We start from the raw sequence: 21,366 nt of genomic DNA, 5'->3' as shown, positions 1-21,366 counted from the left end.
AGGACAATCCCTTTCAACAGGTTTTTTTGCAGTATGGGGGCTGCTGCAATCTGGCTGTGAGAGGCTGTCATAATTTGCTTGTATTTCATCTTCAGTTTAGTTTGTGCATGATAACTTCCATTTAAAATGAAATATAGCAGTTCTTATAAAGATTAGAGACTCATGGGGATAAACTAATTGAACGTAGATGGAATTCATTGTGTTTTAAATAGAGCTGGAAGCTCTGTGATATAACTTCTTTGTAACTTCAGATGATTTAACTTCTTTTGACAATAAAACTTCTTTTGGGACCTATGATGAATTTGCAGTAGTTAACCAAGCAACGGGAATCATATTTAAGTAGTCATTAATGCACTGCTGGGAACAAACTATTTAGTACTTCAGATGAGAACTACTGCAGATTTAGGATAAAACTACACTAGGTTTAATCAGGCCACTGATTTACATGGCCTAAATTTAGATACTCAAGTTCAAAGGGATGTAGTGGTAGAATATAACAAAGTATGATGAACTCAGAAGTTATCTAAGGATGAATCCATTCAATGTGATCTGAGAAGCCTGTCAGGTGGGAGGAGGAGAAGGAATAAGAAAGGGAACCGTAGAGATCAGGTCTGTGACTTCAGTCTTTCATCTTACACCTTCTGCTGGTTGCTTACTCAGTGATCATTTTGAAATGTCTCTTAGCCATGCCATAAAGTACGAAGTTAAAATCATAATTTTTGTATTAACAGTTCAACATGCCAGGGGACTAGATTGTATGTGGTGTGTCCAGCAGCAGGAGTAGAGGACAATGACTGTGTAAGCAGTCATCTCTTCCCCATGTCATACCTTGCAGAGACACTCAAAATCTGCAGGAGTACCTTCCAGCCTGTCGGGTGTTGGTGCTCAAGGGCTTTGGGGCTTTCCAGCCCCTCTCCATAATCCTCCTGAAAGGAGGCAAGGTAATTGACTCTTTTTCTGGCTCCGAAATCTGTTCTGAAACTCAAGAGAAAAAAGTGTCCCATGAGCTGGGAGAGTATTTCTAGGTATTCCCTTAATGTTACCATACGCTGGTTGATAGCATAGGTACTCAGGAAGCATGTGGAGGTAATAACTGTTATCCTCACAGGGATATCCTCCTTGCAAAATAAGCAGGTAGTAACTTCCCGTAGACCAGAAGCTGTCTGTGCTTTGAGTTGCAGATTCTTGCAACTGATTTCCCTGGCGCTTTTCTGCTGTGGCTTTGTTTAGCTAAAGTTACTGTCTGCACCAGTAACGTATTTGACCTTCCACCATTAACAGAGCTGCAACAGACAGGAAAGCTTACAAAAACAGGCCTGGCTTCATGGCTTGTACCAAACATTGAAACTCTTTGCAAGTGCATAGGTATAACAGAAATGTTCATTGAATCAGTTTATAGGTTTATATCCAACTCTGTGACATTTACACACTTAGACGGTGTCTTGTGAGAGTCTTAGAAACGTGCTGGATGCCATAGTATTTAACACTCTTATAACACATTTAACACTCTTATAGTCAAAAATTATAAAAAGTGGGAAGAGAACCAGAAGCTGTGAGAGTGAAAGTGATGAGGCATTTTCCTCAGAGCCGCGTTTCGGGTCAGTGGCCAGGCTGGAAAGAGGAGTCTGGTTGGATCACTTCAGAGCAATAGCCCCCTCACTTTAAACTACACTGTCTGTCTTGGGAGGATCAGAAACACGATGAACCACCAAAAAAAAAGTGTGCAGACACACTTGTTGTGACTTGGATATGGAAAAGAAATGCAAGGAAATGACCAGATACGGATGTCACAGAAAGTGTGTGAAAGTGTAACCTTTGTCATGGAGAGATAACTGCACAGCAGCCTCGTCCATGATTTCTCACAGATTCTGTCTGGCTGCACTTTCTGCTTTTCTATCATTGCTTATGAATAGAGACACGACGGGTTTTGTAATTGGCATCCTCTTGCCCTGGCTGATCTTTAAACGCCAAGTCAGCAGTATTACCTGCCCGTTTATCAATGTCTGGGGGACTTTATGTAGATCACTTTCCCAGCAAGGATCCTGGAATAGATCCAGCTGCGCCAACAGAAAACTCAGCAATGCTTACTTTGAGGGACTGGTGTTGGCTACATCAAAGAAGCGAGTACCCCATTAGAAGGTGTGACCATGTGAAGGGTATGCCTGTCCTACAGATTGAAGTGTAAAGTAGAGCTATCTGCATTAAATGTAAATCAGTGTATTCAGGTAATAGAAACAGTCACGCTATGAAGCTCTGAGATAATTTCTGTTACGATGCAGAATAGACAAGTACTCAGAAGTCTCACAATCCGGGCTTTTGCTCAGATCCATTTCCTAAAGTCTTTATCTGTCTTTTTTTTTTTAAAGGTGTGCAACACTCTCAGATCTTCTTCCTAATTCTGTGGCACAGTTTCAGTCATGAACAGTTTGCAATGTCAATGTCCTTTAGCAGCTGGATGGCTGCCTTTCCCCAGGTATTAGTAACGTATTACCTCGTGGTCCTGGCCAAAATGGTTTAAACAGAAAAGTGAAAAGATGAAACAATATAGAGAACCAAAGCCATTTTCCTTCTAGTGAGTCACAAGGCTGATCAGTGAGATATTCTACATCCAATGCAGGTTGGCATTTTATTATTCACCAGGGATGTAAGCTTCCAAATTCTTTAATGGCTTCGTAATGATGTTCAGGCATGTGTTTAGTAAGGTACAGCCAGTGCTGGTTGCAGGCACCACTTATGTGGGGGAATGGATGCCGAGATGCATAGCTGTGTGGGCAGCCTGAGGCTGCTTGCCCCAGAGCTCACGTGTTACTGGTGTCATTGGGAAAGGAGACGGAATTGCTGTCCCCTTCACCTCCTTGGTAAATCCGCTCCTGCCTTTTGTAGCTGGCTGGAGCAACCTGTCAGGTTGGAATCTGGTACGGTCAGACAATTAAAACATATTTTAATTTTGCAAAGTAAACACTTATCAAAGCCATTTGCTTAGGAAAGCAAAGTCAGTTAGTGAAGAAGGAAAAAACAAGTGTTTTGGTTTGATTACTTCTTCCTTTTTTATGCAGATCTAGTCTTTCATAGAATCATAGAATACTTTGCGTTGGAAGGGACCTTTAAAGGTCATCTAGTCCAACCCCCCTGCAGTCAGCAGCGACATCTTCAAATAGATCAGGTTGCTCAGAGCCCCGTCCAACCTGACCTTGAATGTTTCCAGGGATGGTGCATCTACCACCTCTCCGGGCAACCTGTTCCACTGTTTCACCACCCTCATTGTAAAAAATTTCTCCCTTATATCTAGTCTGAATCTGCCCTCTTTTACTTTAAAACCATGGCCCCTTGTCCTGTCACAACAGGCCCTGCTAAAAAGTTTGTTCTCATTTTTCTTATAAGCCGCCTTTAAGTATCAAAAAGCCACAATCAGGTGTCCCCAGAGCTTTCTCTTCTGCAGGCTGAACAACCCCAACTCTCTCAGCCTGTCCTCATAGGAGAGGTGCTCCAGCCCTCTGATCATTTTTTTCAGTCTGACCAGTCTTTCTCAGTCAGGAGTCACTCTTAGCTATTGTCTTGATTTATTTTGTAGGAAGGAATTTTGAAAGCAGTTATGAAAGCAAGAAGTAAAACTAATGAACTTAACGTTCATCTAGGGAATCACTTTCCTAAGTGTCCTCTCCCAGACCTACTGGGGTGCTGCCAAATTGAAGGACATCCGCATTTTAAACATTATCATCCATATTCAGGAACTCATCAGAAGTCAAGAAGGGAAAAATCTCAAATCATTGTCTAAGCCATCCTCCAGCAAGGCCAAGATTTTTCACCATGCTGTATTTGCCTTTGCAGCAGTGGTGCCAATATTTCTCTTGGAATATACACGCTATTTCATCTAGTTCTCAGGAACTTTCTTTGGATCCTTAGCTGCATTAGCATATTGTTATTTTTATCCTCCCTGCTATTAGTCATTCTCTTACAGACAAAGCTAAAAACCTGTCTTTTGTAGAACAACCTCTGTATTCTTCAAGTGTTTGTAAACCCAACCATATGGTTCCTTGGCAGCAGAAGAATGTAGATTTGATTATAGTTTGGGAAAGAAAGATTATTTCACTTCCTAGATTTGACACTTCCACACATGACATCAAATAGCAGTTTACTGATTTTTCTACAAAATAAAATTACAGAAATGCTTATGTTTATAAAGCCATCTTCTCTTAATGTTTCTTCCGTATTTCTGAGCATCTGGATCAAATAAGCAATTCATTTTATAAAACTTGTTCTGTTTAGAAATAAATTTTGTCAGATGATTTCTGTGTGTTTTTCACATGGACTCTCAAGGAGGTCTTCTCATCTGCCTCTCTCAAACTTACCAGAAGTGTTAATACTTTATTTGTGGGATGAGATTTGGTTTCTGCAGTTCAAAAGCTAAGATACAGGAAAGGGGAAAGTTATAATTGCAGATGGCAAAGAGGTGGTACTCTTATCACATCTTTCCATTGTCTTTGCTTTGCTTCAAAGGATTACATGCTTGCTAACCAAAGTACTGATAATCAGTTTATTGGGTTTTTACCCCCACAAATCTATTTATAGTCTTGTGGCAAAACTTAACAGATAAAGCACCCACCACTGTACCCAGTGGCACAACCAGTATTAGGGACTACAGAGAGGCATTGTGCAAAGCTGGGAGGGAAAGGGCAGGGTAGAGAAGAAAATCTGAGACATTGAGATAGTGACACTTCTTTTCAAATACACTTTGAAATGCACGGATAGTCTGTAAAAGCTATCTGTTCTTAGTTTTGCTTTGTTATTATTGTGGCCTGATGAACAAATTGGTATCATTCTGCTTCATATATAAATCTCAATTATAATAACCCTTAGAGATTGCATGATGTTTTTTGTCCTTAGATCAAAAGGTTGGGTGAACTTCTATACAGCTGGGATGAGAGGTCCAGAAAATCATGTTGCCCAAGACATTATAATGAGCTAATGGCAGGACTTTGGCTTACACGAATATTCCCTATTTCATATTCTAAATGGTGACTGTAATAAAAATTCAAATTGTCGATTATGTTTGAGGCATAATGGAAATTAAGCTCATCTTTTTTGCAAACTGGTAGCAATTTAAATAACAACTTAAATAGTTTGTTGTTTTTAATATTGTAAAATATGCTCACATCACAGGTGTAGAGCTGTACCAAAGTGCTATGTCTTACACTCACTTTTCTGCTTGTACTGACAGTGACTTGCATAAAACGTGGGATCTATAGATTTATCAGAAACAAAAGGCACAAATGCTAGCACTGCTGTATCATATGTAGGACAAACCCATAGTGCAGATGCAGAGTAGAATTTCATGCTGGCTGCTTATTTTGAGGAGCACTCTGATTCATAAGCCCAGTGGGAATAAATGGGAAGAAAGCCTTTTAGTTTCTGAACTCTGAGAATTTATGCTCATTTTGGAAAACACTTTATTAACACTGTCGCTATCTCCTCCAGACGGAGTTGGGAATGAAATAGCACAGTATGATGCAGGCTTCTGGGAGGTGGCTTGGCAAAGCCTGAGACTAGGAAAATAGCAGTCAAAGGTGCCATATCCTGACAGAGGATGACAACAGCTCCCACAATACAAGTCAAATATATGTTTTTCCTTATCCTAACGTACATCCCTAGATCACAGCTCCTCCAAGAGATTTTTCAGAGATATCCAAGGACTGGCAGACTCTTTCCCACTGGTTAAGTCAAAAAGTCTCTTTGCTGAACACATCCTGGGCAAAAATGCCACCTAGGCACCTTTTGTGGTGCCTTCACCATATCCCCGTGTGCTTTTGTGGTAACAGTGAATGTGCAGACAAGTATGTGGGGACAAAGTGGAGAAGTGCTTGTCCTCAATGTTCATTCCCTCTCCCCACTGGATTCTTCTGTAGAGAAAGGGTATGGGGACAGAAAGGGAGAGAGGGGGCAAAACAGGCAAATGACAGAAGATAGGCGGAGAGAAGAAATGCAGCCTGAAAGTTCAGCGAGGGAAGCTTTTTAACTACAACATGTAGGCTAAGTTTCTTTTTTAGGTCATTATGTTTGAATGAGAGCAATACCATCATTGCTGTCACTCCTTTTGTATTTCTTCCTCCATTCCTTTTCTGTGTTAAACTGTCCATTTAAAACTGGCTGAATCTATTTCTCCATTCTTGCCAGGCTCTCTTCAGCATTTTAGCCAAGTCTTTTGATTATCTTTCTTGCCCAGCATATGAATAGGCCTTTCTTGAGCATGCAAACTGTTGTGCAGACTGTGTTTTTCTTTTAGTGGAGAGAACTAGGTAACTTCAGAATAATTAGCTGAAATTTCCTCCCCTCCCCTCTTTTTTTAAAGACAATTCCTCGTCTCTCCAGGAAGATGAAGAGGTAGATATGGAGGCTGTCAACTGGCAGCTGAACAACACTTCCGTGAATGGGCATTCATCTACCCCAACCACAGTTCGCTTTCCCAGCTGGGTGACTTTTGATGACAATGAAGTCAGTTTTTCACCGCAGAACCTTTCTCCCTTGAAAACAGACACCGCACCTGCAGAAACACAGACTCCAGATGTTAACTTTAACCTCACTACATCCTTTAAGAAAAGAGAACGTCCTAAAAGCACTTTGGGTGACCTTTCCAAAATTAAAAAACTAGATCTCTCCTCCTTAACCAAGTTGCCTTCTGTTGAAACACCACCATGGAGTGCTACTAATCCCTTCCTGGATGAATCTCTGCGAGATGTCCAACCCTCACCCATCAATCCATTCAGTTCATTCTTCGAGGAGCGAGACAGACGTTCCAAAAGTTCTTCTGTCTCCAGTGCTCCAGGCAAAAGCCAAAGAGACTCTCTCATTATTCTCCATCAAGAGCCTGATACCATCAGTTTCCATGAGGCAAACAAAAGTGTAACCCACACAGATGCTGTAGAGCAGCTCAAGCAACTCCAGATTGGAGACCCAGATCGTGTGAGCAGCCCTACCTTGCCTGATGATGACCCCATGTTGCCATATGATCTGGAGGCAGCCTTATTTAACCTGGCACCAGCTCAGCCAAAGGATGGATGGCCAATGATGCTCAGGATCCCAGAGAAGAAGAATATTATGTCATCCAGGCACTGGGGACCAATATACGTCAAGCTGACAGACAGTGGATGTATACAGCTTTTTTATGAGAAAGGACTGGAGAAGCCTTTCCGGGAATTCAAACTTGAAATCAATCATGAGATTTCAGAGCGCAAACTCCAGAACTATGATGAGAATGGAAGGATACACAGTGTGCGGTTGGACCGCACAACCTACAAGGAGAAAAAGAAGTATCAGCCTAAGCCAGCCATTGCTCACACAGCAGAGAGAGAGCAAATTATCAAGCTTGGGACTACAAATTATGAAGACTTCCTTAGCTTCATCAGTGCTGTGCAAGACACACTGATGAACTTGCCAGCCTCATCAACAGATCTGAGCACAGTGGGACTAAACTATCAAGAAGAAGAAATCACAGTTGACGTCAGGGACGAGTTTCATGGTATCTTGGCCAAAGGAGACAGTGTGATTCTCCAGCACAGTGTGCTGACCCATATCTATGTTCTCAGCTTCCTTTCTGGCCTGGCAGAATGCAGACTGGGCCTTAACGATATCCTGATCAAAGGGAATGAAATAGTTGCAAGGCAGGATATTATGCCCACTACTACCACTAAGTGGATTAAATTATACAGCTGTCAGTTCCATTCATGTGTGGATGAGGATGTGTTTAATAACTCGCGTATTATCCTGTTCAACCCTTTGGATGCCTGCCGGTTTGAACTGATGCGATTCAGAACTGTCTTTGCTGAGAAAACTTTGCCTTTTACTCTGAGGACGGCTGCCAGCATCAATGGTGCTGAGGTGGAGGTGCAGAGCTGGCTGATGATGTCCACTGGGTTCTCTTCCAACCGTGACCCTTTATCTCAGGTCCCTTGTGAAAATGTGATGATCCGCTACCCAGTGCCAAACGAGTGGGTGAAGAACTTCCGCAGGGAGAGCGTCCTGGGGGAGAAATCTTTGAAAGCCAAGGTGAACAAGGGGGCCACTTTTGGATCAACCAGTCTGTCTGGTTCTGAGCCAGTAATGAGAGTAACTTTGGGAACTGCCAAATATGAGCATGCCTTTAATTCCATCGTATGGAGGATAAACCGACTGCCTGACAAAAACTCAGGTGAGTGGTGCATACCATCCCTGCAGGAGTAAACTAAAAGGAGTTATGTATTTTGGAAGATAGGGAATGCTGTGTTTACGTGGTGAGGGATAAATCATCCTCTGTAGCATACCAAAGGACATCAGTTAGTTGCATGAAGAGTTTATCTGACCCTTCATTGCAGTAGCTTTACGTAGCCTACAAACATTGCTAATGAGAAAAACAGGTTCAGGTTTTCCTGATGCAAAAATATGCCTTCTGTCTCTGCTTTTATGAGTACATTATGGGACTTAGGCATCAAACATCTCTGTGTGCTTAGCACTGTTATTGGAAGCAGGGCTTTTTTAGGTAACTTGCAAAGGCAAGATACTACACTACGGGGCTGAAGGACAGGACCACGTAAATTGCTGTAGTTCCAGCACATGTGATTTCTTTTCCATGTATTGCCAAGCATACTGCGCCAATGCTATATATTTCAATGTGTATACCACAACTAATGTCTACAAAGTGTCTGGAACGAGGATTGTAAAAGGACAGAAGACATTGTGCAACCATTTAAAAAAAAAAATTTCCAAAAGCCCGTTAGTGGCTATGTTTCTGTAATCGGTGCAGACACATAAATGCATCTTAAACCTGAAGAGAGAATACCAACATCAAATCCACAAGTCTTTGTATTTCTAGTAACATGATCATAATTAAACATTCAAATAATATGAGCGAGCTACTGTTCCCTTTGGTCATTGCTGCCAGTCATTACACTTCCTGCCTTTCATGCATGGTGTGCGATAAAGCTAGACAAATCGGGTTTATTTTTATTTGTTGTGAAAATTCTACTTCTTGATTTCTCTGATCTAGATTAGCTTTTTACAAATGAGATTTGTAAAATGAGATTTTTAGTACTAATGCTGTAGTAATGCAGCTGGGTGACTGGGTAGGTTTCCATATTCAGAGTTCCCTGCAAGTTCAGTGTTGTAGCAGATTTGGCACTTTCTAAGGACATATGTTTTTCCTGAGTTTGAACTACAGTGTCAGCAAAACAGTGATTCAAGGCTTCTAATCTTTTGGATCACAGCCCAAGGACACCAGCTTACACGATAGGTTACAAATTTGGAGGGATATCATTGACAAAAGTGAAGGCTCCGTGTTTTCTGTAGTGCAGGGCATAAGAAGAGAGAGATTGGGAACTCGAGAGAAATACCACAATGAAAAATTAACCTCAGGCTGTTTATGAGCAATAACATGCTTGTGAGGAAAATCTCACTATGCCATCTGCACACGCTCTGGGAACGAGATGCTGTGAAATTGGGCCTTTTGTGGCATCTACTCTCCAAAGATCCCCATATACCATATAGACATTGCAGCTGGGGAAACAGAAGTCCCCAAACTTTAACACAATCACAGAACATACTGGTAGCAAACCAGGAGAAGAGGCAGAACTCCTGGCTCTACTGCCTCCTGCGAGGTGATACCCCCTTACCCATTGCAGCTTTGAGGGAGATGTTGACCTGTGTCTCCTATTTCCTTGACCTCATCTCTCCCAGCGTGAAGCTTTGTTGTATGTACCCTGTGTCAGGAGGAAATGCATCACAGACTTGGCGCTGCCGTTGGCACCCAGCCATAGAGCAACTATCCATCAGTGTCACCGTGCAGAATGCAGGGCAGTTAGTATTTGTTTACATCCTGAGAGGAAAAGAGTGTCCTCACGCCTCTGGTCAGATCAGATGTAATTTCAGGGAAAGGAAGGGCCTTGCAAGCACTGTCTTGGCCAGGATACATGAGGTATGTGAGAGAGTGGGAATCCCAAAGTCATGAGAGGGCAGGCCAAGTGTAGTTTAAATCTAACCTTGCCTCTCAAGGTCTATTTACATTGCTTGACAGTACTTGTCCCATGGTTTTCCTTACGCAAAGCACATGGCAAACAAAGAGGGATGTAAATGGTACTCAAAAGCATTGATTCCCACTCCTTCTTAGATTTGCCTGATGGACCACATACACTTCTGACCATGTGATACTGACGTGATCTACTCACAACCTTGTGCATGCTTGGCTGTATCCAGCCCTACCCGCAAGTCATATAACAACTCACCTCCACCTATTTGCAGAAGTCTCTATAAATGATGCATTCTCAAGCATTAAGTATAAAAATATTCCCCTGACTCGCACTCCATGCTGTCTTACTGTGGCACCTGCAACTCACCTCTTACAGTGCTCTGGGTCCTCCCTAAACATCTGGTCTGCTAATGAACTGTTCTGGTGCCCGAGACTCCAGAGCAGGAGAGAGGTGGTGGCATCACACTGCAGCTGGTGAGAAATGCTGCAGGTAGCCACAGTCTCCAGCTCCACCCTGCCTCCAGAGGCCACACAATCCGTCCACATGACCTGGGGCGTATGCATTGCATGACTCCCTCCAGCACATGTGCCTGTCTGCCAGCCCCGTGGGCCAGACAAAGAAGTACATACATAGGCACAGACTTACTGTGGGACCCTTTGTTCATCCACATTGTGTGCCCTGACACATCAGTCCCTTGCAAACACGATCCCAGCAGCTCCAGAGATCTCCAGGTAGCCACTTGGACCTCTTGTGCTTCGCCCCATTGCCTGAACGCAGGCTGGTGGAGGCTCTGTGTGGACGTGAGGAGTGTGACACCATCAGCCCTGCCCGGAGTCTGCCCTGAGGGGGCAGGCAATGCCACAGCCCCGCAGGGGAGGAGGGCTGCTCGCATTCAGGTTGTGGTATCCTACCACCTAAATTGATAATTATTTCAGCAGCTTTGCTGTCTTATCTGAATGTTTTCTCTTTGTGCTTTCTAATGGGGACTTTTGCACTCTCACTATAGGAACTTGTTATCAGCACTGTCTGTAGTATTTTGTAGCCAAAGCATCTGCTTATGACTGGACATGGAAAAGCATATGACGAATGAAGGACTGTGTGTACTCTGGCTATGATTTAACCTAAAAAAAAAAAATACAGACTGGATTCTACTGAGCACATTGCTGAAATCCTTTCCAAAATAGCTGGTTAAACTTTATTGCCCTTCTCATATTCACAATTAATATGATCAAAGCACTTGATAAAGAAAGCTATTTACAGGCTCTGCAGAGCTTCAGTTACAGCTGGCTAGGCTCCACATCTTTGGGTTTTTTTGATCCACCAGCAGAATATTAGGAAAACATGCACCCGGTCTTCGTTCGTGGGAAAACACTCTTCCAGCAAAGCAGGGATGTAGCCTCTATGCAGAGCCTTGGATCTGGATATTTGAACTTTGGTCTAGTTTGGCTGTGGATCCCAGGCGCCTTGGTATACTTTCTGAAGTAAATTAAATCCTTTAGTCCAAACATGTTGGGACATCAGAGTGGTTTGGAACAGATTCCCTCCAATCACAGTAACCCATGCGTATATATGAATTTTGTTATCAGATCCCTGATCATCAGAATGAAATGCTAGTATCTCAAGGAAACAAGAGATGCAAAAGCAGTCTGTTGATTTCCTCCTGATTTTACTAAAAAGCATACCTGTCTGTTAGAGAAGGAGCTCTTAATGAGCCTGTTGAACAAACAGAAGGGCTATAGAAGTTGTGCCTTGTGTGCCTCATGCTCGGGACACTAGTGAACTCTGATGTGGTTGGTATTTTTGCTGTAGCTTTGGTGGAGGAGTTGCTATCTTAATCAGTTCATCTGTTTGCCTACCATGCTGAGCTGGTTTAAATTAATAACTTCCGTATTTTTTTTAGTGTTGTGCATGGTCTTTTCTGTTAGTGGGTACTCCTACTAGAAGAAATTAAATTACTGAAAAATTGCTTTGTTAATTTAATTGCATTCTTTTTTTTTTTGCCTTTTTCCCCCTTTATTCCCCCCACCTCCTTTTTTTTTTTCTAAGTCTGTGAATATCCAACATTCAGGTGTGTTAGAAGAGTGGTTGCTGGTTCCATGTGTCCAGTTGCAATTATGCAGAGTTTAAAAGCTCAGATCTCCAAAGCACCTGTCACACAGCGTGCTCAGGCCCAGTTAAACACTTCCCAGTGTTAGCTTCTTATGTGTCCATCCCAAAAGCAACCGAGCACATGCCAGCTCAGGAGCGTAGTGGCACAAGCTGAACGTTTTGTAGCTGTGGAGCACAGAGCCGCCTCTCGTGGTCTGCTGTGGGACCCCACTGCAAGCCAGGCAGTCTGATGGAGGGAGCAAGCCACGGCAAACCAGAGGAGAGGAAAAGCGTAGCAAAGTGGATGAGCAGGAAGGATTACAACGAGGAGTCTTCTGAGGCTGATACAGGGTGAGGAAAGAGATAGGAATGGATGGGGAGCCTGAGACTGGGAGTTGGTTGCCAGTACTAAGGGCTGAACACAGAATTTTTGAGCCAGGAATGACTTATTTTTAGGCATCTTCCTAAGGCAGTGCCAGAGAGCAGTGATTGCCGGGTATGTGCAGTGGCACCCGAGTGTCCCGTGGCAGAGGCTGATGTGCACAGCCACCACAGGTGTGCCCACCACCACCAGGCTCAAGAACTGGGCAGAAGCAAAAGCCCTGCCATGCTGGAGGGCACAATGTTCTCTGTGCATGGGCACATGGGGCTGCTGCTAGCCCGTGGTGCGTGGTGCCCGTGGTGCGTGGGATCATCTTGAAGGTCTGCTGTGCACTGCTGCTTTTTATCCAGAAAAAGTGTGCTCCAGGTATGAAAAGGTTGGAAACACTGTCAGAGGGAGATCCCATCTCACTTTAGAACCAGGGCAACTGTGCTTGGGATGATTAATCCTGATGAAAAGTGGGTGATGTATTTTAATGCTTGCAGAACTCAAGCTTTTATATCTGCTTGATATTGCACCCACTCACTTGGAACTTGGCTCCCGCGGTGGTGCTGCATATCTCTGTGGTCTCTGCTGAACTGCATAGCCTCTCGTTGGATTTGCTGCAGACAGCACTTTATAAACAGACATAAGTGTATAAACCTTCCAGTTGTGAGGAAACTCTGGCTAGACTGTTTGGAACTATGAGGCTGACTCTAGATGAAATTTTTACCCAGACTTATACCGGGTTGAAACTTTTTTCCAACTCTATTTCAGAGGTTAAGTGGGATGTTGCAATACCTAAGCCCTCTAAAGACTGTTCAATTTCATCCTGTTGGGACAAGTGATCTCTCAAAAAAACACATCTTGCTTTTCAAGCTTCAGCTCGACAAGGCTGATTTTTGGGCTAAGATCTGAATGAGGAGCTGACTTCCTTTTCAAGGCCCAGGCTTGCAAGTCCTTCACAGGTGGTGTTTTCCTCCTCTTCCCAGGGGGAGCTTCTGGGCTTTCCCCAGTTCTTTTTGACTGTGCCTGCCTTTCTCCTTCCTTTTCTCTGTCTTGTACACCTTGCTGAGCTGTATGGAGAAGAACTTTCCCAATTAATAAGTAGGCAGAAATCCTAAAGCCTGTAACAGTGGCAGACAAGGATTCCGTTCATTTATTTATACATTATTTTCACTTATGCATACTTAGATAATAGGATCCCATCAATCAGAAAGCCCAAGGTGGCTTTGAAGACTCTCATCCTCATTTTGCTGACAGAGAAACTGAGGCGCAGACCTTAAATGACTTGCTCAGGAGCTTAGGGAGTTGGCAGCAGTCAGAAATAAAACCAGCCTAGCTTGACTCGCAGTCCTTAATTTAATTTTTAAACATCACTGCTGTCCAGCAAAACAAAGGGGAAAAAAATAATGACAAAGGTTATCATTTACAGATGACAGAGCTCAATGTGATTGCTTCCTCACCTTGCCATCTTTAATGACTAGCCACCTTGTTGTGGGGTAGAGTAAGGAATAAACAGTTATTTCCAGGCTGTGCACAAATTTGCTTTTTGAAACCAGAAAAATTATTTAATCATATCCAGTATATTTTTTTTGCTAAAAATGGGAATAACAATCTAAAATAAATGTGAAATATCTGCCAAATCCCACCTTTACTTACTGTCAATACATGACACTTCAGAAAGGTGTGCCACAATATACTTAGCATGTTACATACACTGGGGAAATCAGAAGAGGAGAAATACCTTTACCCTATGATGCTTAATTTACATCTTGTATTTTCACCCACTAAAAAAAACCTAGAGTGATCATCAGTCCTTTTTGCATTTATTTTGTTTAATTCCTCTGGAAAGTCACAACATTATTGAAGCAGGTAAGATAGATACTGTCACTTGCTGCGAAGTAGTTCACTTAGGCAGATTCTGGGTTTCTTGCAGTTTCGTGATGTTGCCTCCTCCTAGGTGGTGTCTTTTTTGATCCACCCAACACAATTTCCATGTCTGTTTGCTCTCTTTTTCCAGCTTCTGGCCATCCTCACTGCTTCTTCTGTCACCTAGAGCTTGGCTCTGACCGGGAAGTGCCTTCCAGTTTTGTCCGCTATGTAGATGTGGAATTTGACATGCCCACCACTTCTGCGTCCAAAGCCACTGTTCGGTCCATCTCTGTTGAGGACAAGACCGATGTGAGGAAGTGGGTCAACTATTCAGCACACTACAGTTACAAGGTAAGACTGAGCATGTGTCAATCGCCACGGTTACTTTGCATACTACATTGTCTTGAAAAGCAGGGGCAGACAAATAAAATACCATGGGTAAATGAGGTGGGAATTTGGCACGTGCCAGGCTCTGTGCAGTAGCTACCCATGCGCAGCCTATTGATTCATGGCAAACAAGCAGTGGATTATTCCTCAGCAAAGATGGAATAAACTTGCTTCCAGTTGCTTTGTGGAAGAGTGTCCTGGTTTGAAGTAAAACAGAACCCATTTTCTGTTCAGTAATTTTACTTTTCAGTTAAGTCTCTTCTAACTAACTGAATTCTCTGAAATTAACGGCGTATTCTTTGAACAGTGTCTGCTTCCAGAGTGGTAAGGCCTGATGTTTATAGTTAATACCAAGGGATGGTATGCAGAGAGGCTCCTGCTTATACTTATTGCTATAACAACCAAGGTCAGCTCACTTTATGTACCACGTTGGAGGGTTGGAAGCGGAAGAGCATAGAGGGATCACACCTGCAGGGAGGAGCAGACAGGACAGGTGACCCAAAACTGACCAACAGGGTATTCCACCCCATCTGCATCATGCTCAATATAAAAGCTGAGGGATCAAAGGGGTCAGCTTCTTTCTTCAGTGGCCGGCGTCTGAGGAGGACTCTGTCCTTTGATCCCAATCCATGTGTTCCCGAATCCAGCTCTGGAATCCAGTTCCCATCTGTCACTGAGTCCAGTATGGGACTTTCCCAGTGCCTGCCGGTGTTGTGATCTTCATCCTGGGAGCTCCATACTGGTTTTGTATATATTGTATATATTTCATTATTTTTTTATAGATATATATGTATATATAATCTTTTGTTTTTATTATTAATATTTCAATAAAGCAGTTTTAGTTTTCTTTTTGACCCATAAGTCTCTCCCTCATTTTCTTTCCCTTCTCTTCTGGGAAGGGAGAGAGAGAGGTGAAGAGAGCGTCTGTCATTCATTTAGCGGCCAGTCCAGCCCAAACCACGACAAAGAGCATACACATACACACAGGCAGCTACTGGGGATTAGCTGATGTGGTAGGAGTGTGAACAGGGAGTTTTGCTGCTCTTTGTAGCAGCTACAGTGGGAGTGCTACAGCAGACAAAAGGAACACATTATTTCTGTCCTTAAATATTTCTTCTTCCTGCCTGCCCTAAGGAGAGGAGCAGATGGGAAAATGCAATATGTATATACCTGCCAAGAATCTCAGTATGCCAAAATTTGCATGTTAGCTGATCACTCAGCAGAGAAGTTGGCATCCTACCTGCCTTCTTTAAGAGCACTGATGAGGGATACTGAAAAGATTCTCATGGCAAATATTTTTAACAGTAATTGTAATTACATTTTTAGTAGTCTCTTAAATTCCCTGGAGATGGTATTTGGTCTTCTAAATATCCCTCTTAAGAATGAAACATTGGATTATCCCTGAGTTTTCAGAGGCGTTGAAATCTAGAACACAAATGTAGATGTAGACGTGCATTTTATAAATTGATCTCTTTGCTTTATACATGAGTCTTTGCAGAGTTTAAAATTGAGGCTGGTCATCTGCTGTCTCTTGGGAAGCCACCTGTCCTCTGCAGAGTTGGTTCTGGGTCTGGATTCAGAGTACAGCTGGGGATGGTAATGAATATAAAATCATCTGAGACCGGTTCTCTGCGTGACATTTTCTCTTCTGGAAATGATGTCATAACACTGTTGAATCGTAAAACTGTTTGGATTAGACTGAAAACATTTACAGTAGATCAAATCCAGCTTTTCCTCCTCGGTCCATTTCTCTTCACAACCCTCTCAGTTTACCAAGAGTTTCTTCACCTGAGTGGGACACGAGTCACCACTAAGGAAGATTTTTGAATCTTTTTCTTTCCTTTCTCATTACAAATGTTCTCCCTCTTTCTCCTCTGCCAGGTTGAAATAGAGCAGAAGAAAAGCTTGAATGAGGATCTGAAGAGAGAAGATGCTGCAAATGTCAATGAATGTGCTACGCAGTGAAGGAAGATCAGTCTGCGGGTCTCAAGAGGGGTGGTCAAAATAACGACCTGGAAGAAAGGACTTGCAGGGTTTTGGTATTTTTCTTTAAGAAGCATGGAGTACTACTTTTAAAATAATGCTCTGAAGAGTATTATTTTTCCTTGTGATGATCCATACTTTGAGAAGAAGCTCGCCAGTGGTTTGTTTGGAGCGGACCCATGGGCTTTTGCTGGAGTGATTTAAGTACAGTTAGTATAGACAGAACGACTTGTATTACAGTCAAGCCTGCCTTTTCTGCCTCTTCACTGTCTAGGTTCTGCACTGAAGTATGGTCTGGCCACCGTCACAGCCAAACCAGAAAGCAGCCTTTATCTCACTTACAATCTTGCCCTCCTGCGTTAACAATTTTTTTGTGTGCCTGTTGGTTTGGTCATCACCAGATTCGCTTCCTTCTGAGCTGCCAAATAAAACTCAGGGAGCATCGAGGTAAAAAATGATACAAAATCTCTTTTCTGAAGTGGTCAACGGAGTGAAAACCCTGAGCATCCTTCTGGAGAATCAACAAACTCTGCATCTTAAACACAGTAAATGGGCAAGCAGATGAACTACAGACAGGACAGCTAATTATGTAGCTGTTCTTCTATTCACCCTTTCCTGTCCCATCCTCTGAACGACAACATGTCATTGTACACATTATTCATGGCGTCTGCACAAGTTACAAGAAAGCCTCTGCAGTTCCTTAACATTTTTGTTTGTTAGTCTGGGCTGTTTTGTTGTCTTGACTGAACATGGTTATAGCTGCTAGTAACAGGGAATGTGTGTTATAATAGAGGTGATACAGGAGGGACTTTGCTAAGATTAGATCATTCCTGCCTAGAAAGATATTTAAGGGGAAAATATTGGGGTTTGGGTTTGGGTGGGTTGTTTGGGTTTTTTTATGTTTTCTTGGATGGGTAAGTTGGATGGTTATTGAAAATGTCAGAACATGATTACTTTAACAGACAACGTTGTTTGCCTTCCTGAAACTCCTTGGAGTGTCCTTGCTTGCAGTGCAATATTACTTTCATGTTCTATCTTGAACCTACAATATAAGTAAGTTGTATCTTTGTAAAACCCCCACTAACTGGGACCCCAAATCTTTTTTCAAAAATTAAACAAGCTTCCATCATGGAGATTTTTTGATCTCTATTTAGCTGAAAGTAACGGCAAGTCTGACATCTTATTTCTAAATAAAAATGCAGAAGGCAAAAATCACTCCTTCGTATATATTTTCAGATAAAACAGTACATTTTTTGTAGTTGTTTCCATGGCTTGCATAATATTTTATCTCAAGGTAATTTTAAATGTAAGAAAAGTAATTTATTAAGTCATTCATCTTGAAAGGTTACTGCTGACTTTAAAGTCACACATTTGGAAAGCCTTAGCAGTGTAATTTAAAATCATAATGAATTAAAATGAAAGCTTTTTTTATAAATTTATACATTTATTTTATTTTACATTTCATATAACAAAATTACTGCTTTTACTGTGACTCCTATAAAAATCACTATAATGTTAAGATCCCAAATAAAACATGAGATTAATTACAGTGGTAGAATTTAAAACAAATTATAGGGAACTTCTATGCCTTTTTATATGCGTCTAAATTCCAGGCCTAGATCAGCCTAGTGATTTATATTTACACCATTGTAAATATGTAAAGTCTCAGTCCTTCAAGGACTTCTTAATAGGCATATAATACTCTATTGTGGGTAGTGCTCCTGGCTCGGAGCACGCCAGTTAGTACTAAGCATTTGCAACACCTCTCTGTACGTGGAAGAATGCTATTAACTTTTAGGAAGCATTCCAAGATCAGTGGATTAAAATTACTGATGAAGTGCGAGGAATCGTTATTTATTAAGTAATTACTTGTATAGGTTGTGAAACTTCTGAGAGCGGGGGGCTGAATTCGTGACTGATTCTCAGCTCTGTTACAGGCTGGCTGTGATGAGTTGCATGGCAACTCCAGTCTGTGAAAGTCACTCTTCTTTTCAAAGGCATTCAAAGAACTTCTGGGTGTTTTCCCTGTTTTTCACTGCAGCTCCCAGTGTACAGTTTCTGAAAAGGACCAGCAAGAAATCCAACAGAACCAAGCTGAAGGAGTGCTGGGATGTTGCTGAGGAAGCGTGAGAATGTTTTGTGAAAGAAAAAGTCGGGAGAGCCCCCACTCTGATCTGCACTGATCTGCTTCAGTCTCTGAATTTTTGCCTGTTGCTCCCCAGCCCTTGAAAACACAAATATGTAATAGCAAATAAGCAAAATTATGTTGTACTCCTTAAAGAAGGGAGAAAATCAAAGGCATATCATTTTCCATCTCTCTTGAATTCTTAAACTACTCAATCTCTATCATACTCCCGCCACAGAATATTTCATGCCCCAAAAATTGAAAGATGAACATATTGGAGGTTTCCAGATTTACTTAATTTCTCTACCTCTCCATCACCGATTCTTTTTTTTTATTCAAAGTTAATGAATGAAAGAAAGAGCATGGGCCTGACTCTGATCTCTTTTACGTAGTTAGTTATACGATGGAAGCATGTCTTTCAGTCCTCATGGAGTTATGCAGGTAAAACTGGAAAAGTGTTCTGGTTTATAAAAAAAGCTATTTTAATCCATTCTGATCTCTGGAGAACATCTTCCTGGTGTCCTTGCCACTGAATTTTCAAGAGTTTAGGATTAATACCTCGACCAGAGTTTCAAAAGAACTTATTTCCTATTGAAGCACTAGAGTAAGTAGTTTGATTTTTCAAAAGAGCACTAACAACCAAAATCTTTAGTCTAGTGTTGTTATCACCAGGTGTCACCACTGAATTTTTTTTTTCAGTCCAGCACCATTACGAGCACCGAGCATTTGAATACCGGGATCCCAAGTGCTCTTTTTGAGAGTTACACTCTTCTTATTTGATTAAACAGTGCCAATTTTTCAGTGTTAGATACTGTCACTGTATGAACTTTATGTACGTGAATTATATACTCTTCATCCGTAGAGGTACAGTGGTAATTTGAACGGACTGTTGATGGGGGTGAGGGGAAAAGAGCTCAGAGTTCTGTCAGTTTTAGGGTAGCAGAAATGATTTAGATACAAGCTATGCCTGTAGTGGAGATTTTTTTTTTTTTTTATCTCGGGGGAAAAAAAAAATCTCTTTGAATAGTTTCAGTTTAGTACTCCTTTTGAGAAAGATAGAATCACAATCCTTTGGTTTATTGGAAAACCTTGTAGTACTCAAACGCTCCGTGCAGGAAATGTGCCTTCAGGGTAAGCATACGTTTACTCCCTGAAGCTATTCCCCCTCTCAGCCTTCTTTCTATTTCTCATTATGGTTTTGTTTCATTTTTGTGCTGTGATAAGACTTGAGGTATTGCAGGGAATTTTGCCTAGAAAAATAAACTTCAGCAGTCTTTGATCACAAGGGGAAAAGATTAAAAACGTCTCCAGGCAGCTGAGCTTATTCTAGTGAATGCCTCTTACATGTATAAACTGTGGACAGTCTGCTAGCAAAGGCAAACGGGCAAATTCAACTGAGAGTTACTGTGACTGACTGATGCTATTTTTGTCCTTTTATTTTATTTAGACTCAAAATTTAGTCATCCTATGAAGGAGACAGATTTTAGGTTCTTCATCGTAGCAGTATCATAAGAAACATTGCGGAAACAATTTACCTTTTCTGGTGGGTTTCTGGCTGACATATTTGCTTGACAGGACATCCAAGACCTGTTGGTCTTCCCGTCCACATGACTTAGTAGCTGCTAAAACTCCCTTTTGATCAGTCACCTCCCAGGATAGAGAGCAATTGCACGCAAAAGAGCATGAAAGCAGGAGGAAAAGGTATACAAAGTTCAGCCTGGAGGTACTTGCTCTGTTGCTTGCATGAAATTCTCAGTAATTTCCTTGGCCCTTGAGCGCACACAAATTAATCAAGCCCTTGATAGGTAACCTCTGTTCCAGAGGGTGAAAAATTCCTTTCAGTGACCTAGCAGCTCATGTTTATAGCTGTATTCATCTCCAGAACTGGCCAGTGCAAGAATCTGCAGCACACAGAGATCACTTAGGGATGAAGTACTTAACCCTCTTCTGCCGCTAAAGTTAAATCCACGTCATGAGCTTTTTGAGATACAAAATTTTGTATGATAACAGGCATAGCTGTTCCTAGCTTTCCTGTTTTGTTCAGCCAGCCACCCATCCATCCATCCATCCATCCATCCATCCATCCTACCCTCCCTCCCTCCCTCTCCTCTACTTGCAGTTCATTCTTTGCACTATTGACATTGGTTGATTTGATGATTATTTTGTAACATGTCCTCCTACCTTTTCGTTTTGTAAAGTAAGAAAGTCTATACACTGGCTAACTTTGTAGAAGTGGTTTATTTTTTTTTTCTCTTTATTTTATCAGTTGAAATGGGATGTCATGTTTTGTTTGAACTGTGGGAAAACTTAAATAAATGTTAAGATGAAACAGCATATCCACATTTTCACTGTGAATTGAAGTTGCGTGTGCTGTACATTCTGCTAAGTCAGAAGTCTTGAATTCAGAAGAGGAAAAGGGAGTGTTTTGAATGGCATAAAGAAGGACATAAATTACAAGTAATGGGACTATATACGGAAAAGAGACTATTTCATTTGATAATCCAGACTGAATGATAGACTGCAGAGGAAATGGAGCAGGCCTAGAGCTTGAGCCA

The 21,366-nt window shown here is 41.9% G+C and overlaps 1 protein-coding gene across 3 annotated transcripts in view; it reads left to right on the top strand.

The window, feature by feature from the left end:
- The window catches only part of STON2 (stonin 2), an 85,273-nt gene extending 64,128 nt beyond the window's left edge, over positions 1–21,145 (top strand). For all 3 annotated transcript variants that reach the window (XM_074585433.1, XM_074585432.1, XM_074585434.1), the window contains exons 5-7: positions 6,347–8,182; positions 14,465–14,667; positions 16,585–21,145. In XM_074585433.1, coding sequence (XP_074441534.1) covers positions 6,347–8,182; positions 14,465–14,667; positions 16,585–16,668 — 2,123 coding nt within the window. In that variant the 3' untranslated portion in view covers positions 16,669–21,145. The remainder of the gene's footprint in view (positions 1–6,346; positions 8,183–14,464; positions 14,668–16,584) is intronic.
- The last annotated feature ends 221 nt before the right edge of the window (positions 21,146–21,366 follow it).

This window comes from Larus michahellis, chromosome 4 (genome assembly GCF_964199755.1).
Source record: "Larus michahellis chromosome 4, bLarMic1.1, whole genome shotgun sequence".
Classification (NCBI taxonomy): domain Eukaryota; kingdom Metazoa; phylum Chordata; class Aves; order Charadriiformes; family Laridae; genus Larus; species Larus michahellis.
The sequence above is the reverse complement of the archived record's forward strand: the minus strand, read 5'-3'. Positions and strand labels throughout refer to the sequence as shown.